The following is a 16835-nucleotide window of genomic DNA, read 5'->3' as shown; positions in this document are numbered from 1 at the left end:
TCTTTGCCTCCCTCTGAATGTAGGACTGTCATACATGGCCTATAGAGTTTAACACTGATTTCAAAATGTGTTGATACTTGGCATTAACCACATCAACATAGCATTGTTTGTTGTCAAAGATGTGACATTAAAGTCCTAGGTCTGGCTGAGGATTGACCCTCAAATCTTTGGATGAACTGACAGACATGACACTCATTCTTATTAGATGCAGTGAGAATACTCACAAACTAATGTAATGGTAGTTGTAGTAACAAATGTAATAAATTAATTTATGACAAGTCACTGGAGATTAAGGGTTCCATATCTGAAAACTCACTTCAGTCATAAGTGACCAGTGAAAGCTTCTTAGTATACTTTGTTCACAACCAGTGTAAATTCTCTCGTACAGTAAACTTTCTGTTAAGGACACTACTTGGTAATAATACCATAGCTGATACATAATTTTGAAAAAAAAAATGAAAATTTTGAAGTAGGATTAATATTTTTGTACCCATGATGTCTTATTTACAAATAATGGACTAAGGGTCTCAAAAGTCAATGATTGATATGTCTCAGTATGAAGCCAGATGATGAGAAATAATGTTCTGGTGTACATTTAGGCTGACGCATCTCAAGCAGTCCAAGCGGCTACATGAAACAATACATATTACTTATATTTTTGTGTTAACGCAGAGGATAGCTTTACTGTCCTGAAGAAAATTTATAAAATACATCAACAATGAAAAATAATTATACCTACAGGAGCAGAACAGAATAATTATACATTTTCAGTAAATCCATTAAGTTAAAATCAAAAGAAAGAGATTAAATTCTCTGGGTTACAGAAAATATTTTGTTAAACATAATTTGATGATATGTGTAGTAATTTTCATGGCATTTATATTAGATTTATCAAATAATTACATATCTCTCAAATAAAGGTTGGACTGTGCAGTTTTCTACAACAAATGCAATGGTTTTGCGAAGACGGTGTCTCAGAAACATTGTTTCCTCGATGTTACAATATATGCCAGGCAGAAGAGAAAACAGCATTTAAAAATGATTTCCGTCTCACAGCATGTGTCAACTTGCTGAAGTGGATGGTAACAAAATATGAATCAGACCCTCAATCTGTTCAGTCTCCAGATGGGAAGGTTTGTACCAACATTTTATTGCACATATATGCTCAGATTAATTATCAGTTCCATCTAGAAATAATAATAGTAAAGTACAATATTGTGCTGTGATGGAGAAATCTAGTGTGATTAGTTTATGCAGCCAACAAAATTGCAATTATTGTACTGAATACAGGTAACCTCTTTCTACTGGCACATCAACCATCTCCAGATCGCATTTCTGCTGTGGCCATATCTTAAAAAAATTTTGGATGTTGAATTGTATGTGTTGTCAAAATTGAATTGATATTTGGTTTTGAAAACAGTCATAAGTCAATAATTAACACCCATTGGCCTTTTCAGTTTGTGGATCAATTTTGGATTTTATGGAGTTTTCAGAGCTTAACAAGGTGCCAAGATTAAATTCATTGTTTTGGAGAAGTTATGTTAGTAAATTTCAGTGCATTATTAAACAATGGGAAATTAAAGATGGAATAATGACAATATTATGAAAAGGACAGGTTGCTGCTCATGGTATAGTGGAAATGTTGAGTTGCAGGCAGGCGCAATAAAAAGACTGCTAAGAAAGTCAGGTGTCAGCCAAAAAGCCTTCTTCTGAATTAGACAATAAATACACACATTCACGCAAATGACCACTGTCTCTGGCTGCTGATGTCAGACTCAAAATTTCTGCTATGTGATGAGTAGCAGTCTATCCTTTTCATAATATTGCCATTTTTAAATTTGCTGTTTTAACATACTGATGCTCTTGGAGAATCTTTTGGATTCTGTGGTATTTTCTATTTCATCCTAATTTCTTTCATGACTGATATACTCTCTTTTCCTTGCCTTAGTAAGTTCCCTGTCATGTCTCTGTTTTTCTTCAAAAATTAGTTTAATTGTCTTCTGTAGACTTCTGAATAAATTTTCTGTTCCCCATAGCACTCCACATTAAACCAAGAATTTTTAGTTAGCACAGTCTGTTACCACTACCCTTATGATGTCTAAGTGAAGCTGTAGTGTTGATGTATGAACATTGTCTTCAGTATACCAATGTAATAAAGACCTTGTTTCTCAGTTGGTGAGTTCAAAGCTTTCTCAAAACTATGAATCCTAGACAAAGTGGTAATTCGTAATTATTGATCCCTTTTGTAATTCAAGGGGTCAGCAAAAGAAAGTGCAAACCCATAAGAGTGTATTTTGAGTTATTGCATGTTATATGTTCAGTTAAATTCAAAGACAAGATCATAAATGCAACAAAACAATAATATACATAGTAGGCAGCAGTATCTAGCAGAACATTTGGAACTACTTATTACCAGCATTCATTGTAAAACAAACAGGTAGTGTGATCAGGGTAATCCTTACCAAATTGAGGGTTCCACTTTGTTCTGCTGACCTCTTCAATTCCAAATTGACCTTTTGCTTGATTCAAGTGCAGTGCTTTTTTCTAAGCACTTGGTAAGGATCTTACATTAGTGAATATCGTCCATATTAGAGACAAGGTAACTGATGGATGTATGATTTTTATGTCTTACGTGCCTCTCTTCTTGTGAATTACAGCAATGTTCCAATTTTGGGAGATTGTCTCCTTTCAAAGACATTCTCTAAATGATTTAGCAAGTTTCTTCATATTACTTTCCTTCAGTCATTTAAAGAAATCATTGAATGCTTATACAATTTTCTCCTTTTTACAGTTACTGCATTATCTTCCTACACCCAAAAGACATACTCTGCAGTTCACACCAAAGTGCTTGACAGAGGACTCATAAAACACCTTTCAGACAATTTCTTGATTTTTCCACTATTGAACAGCATGTGGGAAAAATTAACACATAAATGATTCTGTGTGAGCTCTAATTTCCCACATTTTATTATGATGGTCAGTTTTCCCTGTGTATGTGGGAGTCAACAAAATTGCTTTTGCCACAGTGTTCTGGCCAGTGTTGTGTACTGTGGGGGCTCAATTCCCTCTCTTATTAATTTATTTGGTATAAATCTGTCAATCACTGTCAATACCATTTCTCTGAATGTGAGTTACACTTGGTCTACACTTACATAGCTAGTTTAGAAGGAATGCTGGCTGTCTCTTAGTAACCATTAAGCAAATTTTTATGTGCTTTCTTTAAACAGATATATTTAACACTTATTTTTGGTGGATTTGGATATTATGTACTACAACCAACTTATAGTTACAAATTTCTGTGTTTGTCATGATGCTCTCTATTTGCTCAGGATTGTTTGTTGCTAAGAGGTATAGTGTGTTATTGCAACCATTTATACTTTGAGTGGGCTCTTGAACTAATTGCTCAAATAATTTTTGGAGCAGCCATTTAGTAAAATTTTGGATGATGTTTTATGCCTACCACCAACTATAAACATGTTATTTTGCCAACATACTAAGGATAGACTGAGGTCTCCCCAACCTATAACTTTATGAGTTGGGTATGTATTCAAAATGAGGCTGAAATTTTCCTTGAAAATGGCAACAGACATGCCACCATCAACAGAATTTAATTTATCCTTTCAGAACACTCTTACAACCTTGGTAAAAATTTTGGCTGAACTTATCTCTGACATTAGTCAGCTTTCAGTACCTTTAACATTTTCTGCTTCTCTGCTTTCTATGAGCACTTGGAGCTCTGGTTCTTTTCCAACATAGCTATAGCAATTTACAATTCCTAGATGTTCTCTCATCCTGTGTTTGACCTGCACCTTTGAGACTACGATATGAATGAGGATTTGCTATGCGTACCTCTGTTGTCATTGTATTTTTCACGTCCCTTGAAGACATTGTCAAATAATTTTCTTTAGTTCAGATTAGTCTATCATGTTCTTATTATTATGTGCTTGAGAGTCTCACATCCTCTTAAATAATTTTGTTTTTTCATTTGAGATTTTCTTTTCTTTTGTCTTCTTCATAACCACAACACCTTAATATTTGTCTGTGTCATTACAGGTAAAGGTAAAGCTGTCCAGAAGCCAAAGATTGGTTTCAGGACCACATAGTTTTACTGGGTGTTATCTTGCCTTCCTCCATCATTACACAGCAGTTATAGGGGTACCTACAGTTTAACATGAACTCCGAACCACAATGCTACTCAACATTTTTCACTTACAAAAATCATTACCTGAGGTGAATGAAGTGATAATTCACAGAAAAATCTTTGGATTAATTGGGGAATCAGCTATAGTACTTTGGATTTATGCTTTTTGTTTCTTTAATGTTCACTGTTAATTTATTGCATAATGCCCATGTGTACACATCCTTGAGGCCTTTCTCAACTAGGTGTCATCTGAAGTGTGGACTATCTCTACCTCTGCATTGTATTTTCTAAGGAGGAATGAAACCAATCATTAGCTGTTTCTCTTATACGTAACACTTCTAATTTGTTTAGTAGTATTTTGTGGTCAACAATGTAAAAAGGTTTGGACAGGACTAGATCTGTGTTTGTAACACAGTCATCCCTATTGAGAGCTTCGAGCACCAATTTTGTGAATTCTGTTATGCAAGATATTGTACTTCTGCTACTTCAGAAGCCAAATGGTGCTTTGCTAAAAAGGTTGTGTCTGTTTAGTTAAGTCATTACTCTGTCTTTTATGATTGATTGCATTATTTTTACAATGACATGAGCAGAGAAACTGGCCTATAATTAGGGTGACCAGACGCAGACATATAAAAAAAGAAGACAAACACCTTGAAAAAGGAGGACAAAGTTAGAAGAAAGAGGACACATGGAAATATACAGTCAAATTTAATAAATGAATTAATTAGTAGACATAACACACATTCCTCAACTTTTATTGATACTTCTCTGAAGATCCAGTTTTCTGTAGAAGTGTAGGCTTGCCTAGTGGATATCTGTAAAAAGATACACAGGAAAATTCTTTTGAATCATACTGGACCATCAACATACCTTAAACAGATTCAAGATTCACCCTATCCCTGTCATCAGTCTACTGTGTTGTAAATGAGATAAAATACTCTGTCTGCATTTACATTGTGCCCTGTTATACTGAAAAATTATTCAGCAAATTTTAACAATTCTGTATGACAATCAACTGCCTTACTTTCACAAAAATACTTGGCCCATTTTTTAATACAAGATAACTTACTAGATTCCGGATAAGTACTGTTCCATTTCAGAAACTGCCGAAAATTACAGAATTGGTCGAAACATTTTACGTCTTCAACTTCAGAAGCTTTACATTTGTGTTGCAAATCCAAAAGGCTTTTTCATGCATTTGAAACAGGAAAAGTCATCAAACATTCAGAACCACCATTTTAAATATTCACGGTACAACTGATACTGCTACGTAGCTTCCTCCATAAAAAGTTAAACTTCTTTCTCAAAGCCTTCTTCTGTTGTGATTTCTACCATCTGTTTAACCTTCAGGCAAATGAATTTTTCATTTAATCAGTTCTGAAGAACCTCACAAACAGAATCTAAAATTTTAATCACTTCAAGCATAGAATTGTCCTTCTTTTCTAGTTGCAGAATATTTGAATTGAAGACATATGTCAGTGAATGCAAATGCCAGAAGTAGGCTTCACTTAACCTATTCTCAAACAACTGAAACAAAACATTTAGTGTCTTTAGCTGCTTTCAGACAGAAAGTAAGATTTTGAGCAGGATACATTTCCAGTACCCTTTCAGTGGCTTGTGAAAAAGACAACCACCTAGTTTTCATGTGAGACAGAACTGATTTTTAAATTACCTCAACAAATTCACACAGTGTAACTGTTCCATTCTAACAGAGTAAATAGAAAAATAATTATGAATTTTCACAATGACACATTCCAAACAACAGCTTCAATGAGCTGGACATCCTACAGTGATTAAAATCTCATTGTTCAAAGATATCTTTAATCTGCTGTAAATATTCTTCCCTTCCTTGCCATTTATACCCTCACTTATTACCAATATCCAAATGTTGTAGTGTTTCTGTAATATACTGTGTGACAGTCCAGATATTTCATTTGAAGTAGATTGTAGCTCAATTACTTTTGTTTTTAAATCACATTGTTTGTAGTCAAAATATTGAATAATAGGGGGAACATATTTATATTGCCATGGTTACTTCCATCAATTGAGACACCAAAACAAGATATGCTGCTCAAAGCTTCCATGGTTACATTCAAGGCACAAGTGGTAATTACATTGTTCATAGTGCTTTGAGCTTTTGTTGTGGCTAGGGAGATCTTTTTAGCAACATCTGAATAAAATAAATGGCTTCATTTAATTTTGGCATGCAATCCATTGACCTATAGCTAGAATGATGCCTAATGTTATGGAATGCTAGTGCTCCTTCTCCAACAAGAATTTGGTGACTTAAAGCAGAAGTAGAGTGCTGTTGCTGAAATACTGTGTCTATCCTAGACACTGCACTACAAGCCTTAAGATTTTCCTTGTGCTTCTGAATGGTAATATGATGTTTGAGATCTTGGCCACCTAGTGAAAGAAATTTAAAATAGTTCAGTGACACAGTACCAAGCATTTTATTTTATAATATTTAAATAAATTAAATGATGTTTATGTATGCTATGCAGAACTGGAGAATTTTATTGCCAATTTTTCTCATTCAGTTTTCTGAATATAAATAAATTGAATGGCTAAGAAGCCATGAATAAAACCATAATTATAAAATAATCTGTTTCACTATTTCGTAGTTTTATTGGCCACTGATACATAAGTTCCAGCTCCACATATTTTACGTTCTGCTTCTAATTCAGTTCTCCATTTCTTGAAGGCAGGGTGTTTGTAAGAAAGAACATCTGAGAATGTACACTTGCATTCAGGCACTGTCAAATATTTTATAAAACCCATTCTTTTACAATAAACAGCAAATCACTTGCACCTGAGTACTGAGTACATGACATAAAACCTATAATGCCAAGCCAAGCCAAGCCAATGTGAATCTGGCACTGCAAATATGGAATGGAAATTTTAAGTACTTGATATTTTCACTTGTTTATGAATGGATCCATGATCAGTAGTGAAAAATCAATAAAATCAATGGTCCTTACTGCCATCTGTGGATAAGGTATTTTAGGAAAAGAGCAACAGAATGGGAATCATTGCAAATATAATTTTATTATGGCCCCCTTTTCAAAAAAGGAGGGCAATGTAAAAATCTGCCCGAACCCTGGACAAAGAGATAAACAGGAGGACACATCAGGATTTATCTGGATGTCTGGTCACCCTACCCATAATGCAGGCTTTCACAGGTGGTATCTACATTACTGGCACTTTTTCTTATGTGGGTTCAAGGCTGTAGTCCAGAGAATATTTCTCTGCCTAACATTTTGTCTCTCAGTGCTGGAGACATCATCAGAGGCTATAAAGTCTCAGGGAGCAATCTCAGACTTAAGCAAGTTCAGCAAGCTGAACTGTTTATATGCATCCACACACACAATGGTTGTTTTGTGAAGTCATCAGACCACTGCCTAAGATCATGGAGTCACATTGATATGTGTTATGGAGCTCTTAGTGGGGAAGAGTTGCTGTTTTTTGCTTTATGTAGCATTAAAACCCACAGCTTGTCTATTTTAAATCCTTCTTTTTTCTGTTAAGCATGGTAATTATTCAATCTTGTTAAAACCATAGTATCAGGAAAATTAATTTGGTGGTTCTTTGCCCCCAGTGCATGATCTGTTACTGTGGCCTGTGCTAAAACTATATTAATTATGGCCTCATAACTAGAAGTGTCAGTGGCATATGTTGTTGTGAGTTCTGCATCGCCAAAATACCTATTTCTGGTGCATAAAGATATTGCTTCAGACTGAAGAGTTTGGTGTTAGACTCAGTGTGATTAATATTAAGGTTAGCCAAGTTAGATGTTTGCATAATACAACAGTTCAATGTCAAATGTCAGCATCCTTTGACTATATTATGTTCTTGTCATAGTCTGAACATTATACCCACTGGCCCTGCCCCTACATTTTCTGAGCTTGTGTTTGCTTCCAATTCCATAGTCTGAGTTCAAACAATAGTGATGTCATCAAATCTCATTTCTCCCTTATTGTTTTTCTAAGGGTCTTTTTGCTGGTGGCAGCCTTCTTTTACATACAATTATAACTTGCTTGCTCTATCTTCCAAGGATGAATCTTGTGGGCTTCTTCTGTTTTGAGCTAGAGAGGTCTGTATTGTCACTAGGCAACTATAAAGACTCAGCTCGATTATGAATGTTTGTGATGGGTGTATCACATAGCAATATGGGCTGTAAAAATGGACCCATCAGGCGTTGTACAGGTGCAGTCCAATGAGGCATCATGTAGTGACATTATATTTCACTATTGAGCAGTTTGACCTGCCAAGGCTGTGAAAGCTTGCACTTGCATTCTCTCACACATGGCATCACTTGTCAGATCATAAGTCTCTTACTCTTGATGGTGGTTTGCCATTTGAGAAGCACATTTGGATTATTCATTGTTACACAATGGTGTGGCTGTCAGCTCAGAAGATTTGACCTGTGTGTGTGTGTGTGTGTGTGTGTGTGTGTGTACGTGTGTGCACGTGTGTGTGTGTGTATGTGTGTGTGTGTGTGTGTGTGTGTAGTGGCAAGGTGATGTAGCCATGTTTCCAAAGGCTGTGCACTTGTAGGTGGTTTTATGATTTACATTTTTCTTATATTCTTTGCTTTCCTACGATTACTGGACAGTTGTGTTTGTGATGGTCTGTGGAAGCACAGGTTTTCCATGTTTGAGGCTGGCCTTTGTATGTAACTTATCCTTCACAACTGTGTATGCGTGTCATATGATGAGGTATTTTCTTCAAGTTTATTCATACATTTTCCAGTCCAGTGTCTTCATTTAAATGTCTGTTATTTTGTTCCCTCCCACATTTTGTTTGTAATGCAGTACCTAAAGGCACTAATGTGTGTTGAAAATGCATATGTGGTACTTAAAAGGAACATTGAGCATACTTACCATTCACAAACAAAGACAAGAGTGACTAATTGTAACGTTTCTGAATTCACCATTTGAGTGCAAGAAGTTGGCTGATTCATTTGTGGCCATCATTCTCTGTAACCATGTCTGATCATCAACCAGTTTGAAATACAGTGATCTGTAAGTCATACATTGATAGCCTGTTAGATCCAATTTCTTCAAGTGTAATTTTTCAAACAGCCATTGGGCCATGTTGCTTACTTTAGGTCACCCATTTGTGTATGGAAAATCAAACCAGACTGAGCATTTTCAAATCCCTACCTCCATAGCTTTTAGTGATGGTTTATACTCAAAAAAATTCTGTAGCCAGTTGGTGCCTGGCCACACTGGCTGGAAGTGCATTGTCAAATACGAGTACTTCCACATGCATCAGGTGTTGTGATGGAGCTAACCCACTGACCTTCAGAACAACACCTATATCAGTGTAATCTCTGTTTCTAGGATTTTTGTATTCTTAAATAAAATCTTATATTTCTCAAATACTTCTAGAAGAATGTGTTATGGACTAACATGTTGTCATTATTAGTGAATCCTTCATTGTATATACTCTGGTTTTTTTAATTAATTTATTTATTTTTTATTTTTTTTATTGTAGTCAAAATTTCTCACTGATGAATTATTCTTTAGTTTTTGCCATAATTTTGTGGTAAAATTCCCCATTATCATTTTACAGTGGGATTGGCTGTTATTTAACAATTTCTATATTTTTTTTATCTTTTGAAGATAGCACTAATCAGGCTAGTAGGTGTAAGTTGCTGCAATGTAACTGATGAAAATGAAGTAAAAAGTTGTAATAATTGCAAGTTGTGTCACAGAAAAGTCAGAAAGGCTTCCAATGCCAATGTTGTAAATAATGGCTACACAAAAACTGCTGCAAAGTTAACACAAAATTGGTAACTGTGGGCTACCCATGGTCATACGATGCTTGTGTAACAGAACCAAGTGAAAAAAAAGTATTTAAACGTTATCAGAGACAAAGGTTCAATAATTCAAGTGTTGCAAAATGGATACTGAAATGTTACTAATGAAATGTGCTGCTCTAGAACACAGGTCCAAAATTCTGGGGACCAGCAGTGGATGAAAATAAGTGTTTCAAAACATTTAGCTCACATCTAAGCAAAGAAGGGAAATACTGAAAAAAATGAACAATAGTAGATCCTAAACAATGCTCTACACACATTCAAAATATAATCACTAAAAAGTTTGTGTCTGAGAATATAGAAGACAGTACTGCTGTGTTAAAAATCAGATGTAAAAGTGGACTTCCAAAAACAAACACAAAATCTACAAAGAACAGTTCTGCAGCCACACAAAAAATAAAACACCATGGGAGTAAAGTCAAAATATTTTAAGACAGGCATGCACTGATGAGATTTGATTTGATGGACTGATGTATAATGAAATTTGACAAATGTATCAAAAATTATAGCACTTCTGTTTGAAGTTTAAAAACTTATGACATCTTGAGCTAAGTAGTTAGAGAAAAGCTAGTTCTACAATGCATGGATTACACTTAAACTGATCTGGTAGGAAGAGGCTCACATCAGATATTAAAGAAGCAGCTAACAAGTAATGCATGAAAGTAGCTGTAAAAGCAGACAATCTATCGCCCTAAATTCTTACAAGCAGGAAAACTAGTGAAAGGGGCCAATTACATCCATTTTGTCCCAACATTAACAATCCAGAATACATATTCAGCATGCAGCTAGAAGTTCTTGTACCTTTATCACTGACTCTTTGGATGGAGAGGTGGCTGTGATTCGGGACAGCAGGCGGCAGAGGGTTGAGATGGGATAGCAAGCCACTGAAGGTCCTGTGTGATTTGGCTGATGAAATTAACACTTCATTTTACTGGTTCATTTATGCTACATCAGTGCAGACTAGCAACCCTGCCCCACTCTGCGTTGGGAGATCCAGTTGACTGGCAAGGTAACAACCAACTTCTAGCCAGCTGACTGCAACATATGTGCCCATCTACATTGATGTCTGTGCTAAGTCCGTGGCATGTGACCCCACTGCATGAGTTGTGTCACACCTTGCATTAGCATCACGCCAAGATATTCAGTAATCTTGCTATGGTAGCCATCTCTGCGATGAATGACTGAATCGTAGCAGCCATGGGCATGCAGCCTGTGGAACACACACTGCAGTGGTGAAAGACGGCTATTTTGCATGCAGTATGACCCGCTGCTACCTGAGTAGGAGTCTGACTTGCCAATAGAGTGAGCCTGTGATGATGATGATGTTTGGTTTGTGGGGCGCTCAACTGCGTGGTTATCAGCGCCCGTACAATTTCCCAACCTTTGCTCAGTCCAATTTCGCCACTTTCTTGGATGATGATGAAATGATGAGGACAACACAAACACCCAGTCATCTCGAGGCAGGTGAAAATCCCTGACCCCGCCGGGAATCGAACCCGGGACCCCATGCTCGGGAAGCGAGAACGCCACCGCGAGACCACGAGCGGCAGACAGAGAGAGAGAGAGAGTGAGCCTGTGATGGCCCACTGTGTCATTGGCACTTGTAGGTCTGGAAGGTGGACTTCATGCAGGAGACTTGTATTGCTGTAGGCCCCAGAATTCTTGACTGCTGCTGGTGGCCCCATGTGATCTTCTCATCTGGTGTAGCCCCCTAACCCCCATGTCCTGGTAGAACTGCTGGCCTGCAAATGAATCTGCTACCAAAATGACAGCTATTTATACAAGATAGCATTGCACCTGTAATGACAATGTCACATTCTCAGAAACACCACTGGAACCCATTGGTAAGAAATTCTCTTGCCTGTGCTGCAAGAACCATGCATTACCACTACACTGGCATGTTTCACCAAGAGAGCCTTGCTTATCTTGCAGTAATTCAATAGCTCTGTTGCTATACCAGGAAGACAGCACCCTGTGCTCATCATCTACCAGCAGCTGCTGCAATACTTCACAACATATTCTAACACATTTGCCAATAAAGTGGCAGCAGCACAACACTGCCCCTCTCCACAGAAACACTCAGTTCCCCATGTCTCACTTAAGACCAATCTGCAACAGCGTATCACATTTGCAGAGTGTCTGGCAGTTTAACCCACAAGGTTCAAAGACTGCATTTAACCTACAAATCACACTTACTAAACTTCCTGTTACTCTATTAAGTTGCTGATTGCTGCCCAACTGAATATTCCATTAGTTTCTCTGGGAAACACATTGCATCATGCCTATATGTTTTACATCAAGGACAGCAGTGCTGTTGTTGTCTTGCCTGGCTGCACACTTCTCCCATCACCATGTCACGCTGTATGAGCGTGAGGAGGAGAAAGAGGGGGAAACTGCAAGAGTGCAGCATTTAAACAGCAACACAGTTGCATTACATATGACTTGATTTGACATTTCTCAACAACATAAATCACAAAAAAACACATTTTCAGCGTTATTTAATTATTTGTGGTTCACTAAAGACATAATATAATTTTATGTAATAAAAACTATCAGCATATTGACAGGCTTAGATCATTTTACATCTTTTCACACTCTGGTTGCCATGTAATCGTGACTTACTTAGTTTTACAATCTAAAAAAGTCTTTCATACACATATGTTGATCAGAGTATTTTATTGTGTTTGCAATTTCGTTATGGAGGCATGGAAACTCTTCCCAAGGAAAACAATGTAGCCCTCATGGACAGTTTCAACGTAAAAGAATTTGTCTTTTAAGTGGGAATAACACTGGCATCAATCAGTTCCACCTGCACATGCATAAGGGCATTTTCAAGTGAAACAATAAATGGTCTTGAAAACATATGTAAGATTGGCAGTGTCCCCAAAACCTTTAGAAAACTAGCCTTTTAATACTTCGTGTCTTCTTTATCACCATTCAGTTCAGGGAAACAGACAGTGTGTTTTGTCAGAATTTTCTTTTTAAATGTGTCCCATAAATCACAAATATGTGCTTACTGATGTACAGAGTAATGAATCATGCTTGTTGATCATTGTAAGTTTTTGCTCTTTCACTGTCAACTAAATTTTTAATTTCCTTCTGCATGGTGTTGTAATGTCATTCCATAGCAAATCTGTGATACTCGTTAGATATGCAATTGTATATCATGTAATAGATATTGGAAGTTCTTATTTTATTAGCATGGACCTTTGAATTGTATGCCAACATGTCAAATCAGAGATATATGTCTGAGCCATTATGGTGTGCATTCACATGGTAGCATGGTAGCTTTCACTTCAAAACATACAATGCACCCACTCCATCCTACCGTTTGGCTGTGGGTGGAATGGACTAGTTTTCAGTTTCTTCCCATGTAACAAGAAACATAATTCCTTCATCAAGTCTGACATAAAATTTGTCCCTTTGTCTGGAATCATCATTTTCAGCCCACTGCACACAGTTTCACACATACCAATCCACATCTCCCTTTTGTCCCTTCCACCAATATCTCTCAGCCACTCTTCAGTTTGCTGCTCTGCACCATCCAGAACCAGATAATGTATGACCATGTGCCTCTTCCCAGGACATCCTCCTTCAGCTTAGCTGGCATCACTACCCACCTCCATAATTTAGTTATCTTACACAATAGACCATCATACATACTGAACTGGGATTACATTCTGTATAGCTTGCAGTCCCTGTCAGCATTCCACACTGCTGGCCATTCAACAAGACCCTGACCCCTTCTCTTCTGTCATTCCCATTCATCTTTAAAGGCTTGTAATGATAGATTGCTAGTCTGCCTCTTTTTGTGCAAACAGCCAGTGGACCTGTGAATTTCATTTATACCAAGAACGATAGTGAAGAGTAAACAGTGCTGACACCATGATTCTGCTGCACTGTAGAAAGTCACGCAAACCAAAAAATGCTGCCCTGCAATGTTAAATGAAATTTTGCACTGTATTAAGTACATCTAAGAAGCACCAAGCAAAGCTGAGGCAGTTCAAGCCTTGGTCCACACATTGTACTCGCGTCCAGTTTGGCACACAGCAGTTGACTCTGTTTTATATCCTGCCAGGCATGTGCCTTTGGCATTTCTCTTTACAAATGCTCATGGCTTGTTCCATGGCAGTATATCCTCCTACATACTAGGAAATTCATTTTTCATCAACATTCACACTACAGAATTCAACATTTACTCTTGGTCCTGCTCTTGGGATCCAGGCTACCAGACTGTGTACCGCTGGTAGATCAGGTTGATGGACAGCTCTCTGTCTCAGATGGATGAAGGCTATGCACAGCAGAGTCAAATTCACTACGGAACTAGGTATTGTGATGCACAAGGTTACAGTCACTCATCGTTCCCCTTTCCTGAATTGCTTAACATGCTGCATCAACTGTTTGCTGAAATCCATTCTTCTTGTGTAGCTAGTGATTGGTTCAGGAATTGATCAGGTCTGGTTTCAGTGTATTATTAAAGAAGGTTAGATTATGCATCGGGACTGACTCTAGTGGTTTGTCTGGTCTGTATAACTGCAGCTGTCTCGTGTTCAACTGTATAATTCCCATAAACATGGCTTCTAGATGGAAGATTGGCCCTGTTGTGTCACCTGCTGTCCTGTTCAATCCTCTGATGTCACTGGCATCTGTTGTTCTTTCCCCATTGTCTATACAACCCCTCTTCCATCAACATAGTGAATGCTGCATCACTTCCACTGCTTGCTATATCTGTTCCCATAATATTTCATAAGCTGTATGCAACTTCCCACGTTTCCCAGCAGAAACTACCCCAGCCAAACCCCTGCTCTTGGCTGACTGTCGAAGCTGGAAAACACCTCCTCCAGCCTCCTCACTTCAGTCAGGAATTCCATGCATTAAAAATAAAACTCAGCATCCATTGATGGCTGGAATCCATCACGTCCTCTTGCTTGGCAAAAGGAACCTTTCCCTCCATTTATGAATTCTGTAGCACTCCCACTCTGCTCCAAGAGAAGAGGTCCAGTACTGCCACAACTGACATCCATTCCATCCTCCACCTCGGGGTGTACAGAAACCTGTGGACAGGGATTATCATCATCCTCCCTACCACCTCGGAAGGCTACTGCCATCACTCAATACTCCCACACAAAGAAAATTCAAAAAATCTGTACTGTAACACAAAACCATTTTCCTTTACCCTTATTATATTATAATCTGACACCTCACATGTGCTTACTGATAAAACACAACAAAATACCTATGACATTCTCTTGACCCCAACACACAGGCCATCTTCCAAACAGGTCCATTCATATTCTCATGTCCACTCCTCCACTTATTCTTCCTTGTGTCCTCCTCAGGTTCCATTCTTAACACTCCTGGGATCAACTTCGGAGTGTCTTGGAACGGTCAGAGGTATCAGAATTCACTGTTGTTGACCTCACTGGCAACTGTTGCCCATTGTTCACTGGTGATGTGGTTTCTACCAATTGGTATGGTCCTTGACACCTCATAACAGTTTCTTAGCCTTACCCTTCAATGTGTGAGGGCTCAATAATATTACCCACTGCCCTACCCTGTAACATGGTAAGCTCCCTCTGTGTTTCACAGCTTCCTCCTGTCCTTCAAGTGCCTTTGTGTATACCTTCAGCATCCAATTCCATATTCCTCACATCATTCTTGTTAAATCATAGACATACTCTCCGTCCTTGCCCCATCTTACCTTAATTATAACAGATGGTGATGGCATTTCTTGCCATATACTACCTCATATGGAGAAATCCTTTTTTTTAGCATGGACCATTGAATTGTACGCCAACACGACAAATTGGAGATATGTGTTTGAGTCATTATTCATATAGTAGCTACCCTTTGACAGCTGTGGATTGGTTAACTCGTCATGCTCCACTGCTCCCGGATGTTGAGAACATGTTTAAATGTGGTCTCTGGGCGTTACCTAAACCCTGTTGAACTGTTTATGCATCCAATCCTACTGACTATTTGACTGCTACAGATGAGTAATGTCCATAAATGGATGAATAAAAAATTTTCAAGTATTTATCACAAAACATATTTGCTTCTTTGACACAGCAATTATGAGCTAAAATTGACCATACACATAGTTTATGTAATGTGTTTTTACCTCTGCAAACTCTTTAAAATTTCTTGGAATGCCTTACTGAATTTGGTGCAGCACAGTAGCTATGGTGAATAACAAAAAGAAATTCAGTTCTTTTTTGAGTAAAGGTATTAGACTTTTAAGATGTGCAAATTTTTTCACCAAGTAGTTTTCTTAAAACTGGATGATAAGTATTTCATAACAGCCAGAACACCATCTCTCAGCACATATAGCAACATTTTCAAGCAGTACTGCGACAACAAAGCCTCACACACCAGGAGAGATCCACATTGATGGGATCAACTTTTTGAAACAGTCTATACAGTGATGTATGTTAGAGTCCCAGATATCACACCCAGCAACCATCCACCATAGTAGGTCCTCATTTGCTAGTAACTGGCAGGGAAAAAATAAACAATAAAAATAAATAAATAAATAATTTTCGAATTTTGCATGATTCTCTACAGGTTTTCTGTAGCACAATGGTTAAGGTTCCGTCACAAAAAATTGTGTGTCCAAATCTCATCTGGTGCTTTTAAGTTTTTATTTTTAAATTTTATTGAAATTATATTGGTTGTTATTTTTATGCAATCAGTTGCTTTAAATATGATTTTTTATTTATGTTCCTTTGTCATGTTGTTTTAATAACCATATTAATGATTTTAAAGTGCTCTCTTCTTTTCCTCTCTTTCTTCACTTGGAATCTTTGTGCATGTGAATTTAATTTTTCTTATTTATCGATCACAATATTTAAACAGTGAAAAATGTCAATC

At 37.4% G+C, this 16835-nt stretch overlaps 1 protein-coding gene across 1 annotated transcript in view; it reads left to right on the top strand.

Annotated features, from left to right (window-relative positions):
- Positions 1-16835, top strand: part of LOC126161550 (tubulin glycylase 3A-like) — a 156390-nt gene that overhangs the window by 28075 nt on the left and 111480 nt on the right. The window contains exon 4 of the mRNA XM_049917485.1: positions 921-1133. Coding sequence (XP_049773442.1) covers positions 921-1133 — 213 coding nt within the window. The remainder of the gene's footprint in view (positions 1-920; positions 1134-16835) is intronic.

Source organism: Schistocerca cancellata, chromosome 2 (assembly GCF_023864275.1).
Source record: "Schistocerca cancellata isolate TAMUIC-IGC-003103 chromosome 2, iqSchCanc2.1, whole genome shotgun sequence".
NCBI lineage: Eukaryota > Metazoa > Arthropoda > Insecta > Orthoptera > Acrididae > Schistocerca > Schistocerca cancellata.
The sequence above is the reverse complement of the archived record's forward strand: the minus strand, read 5'-3'. Positions and strand labels throughout refer to the sequence as shown.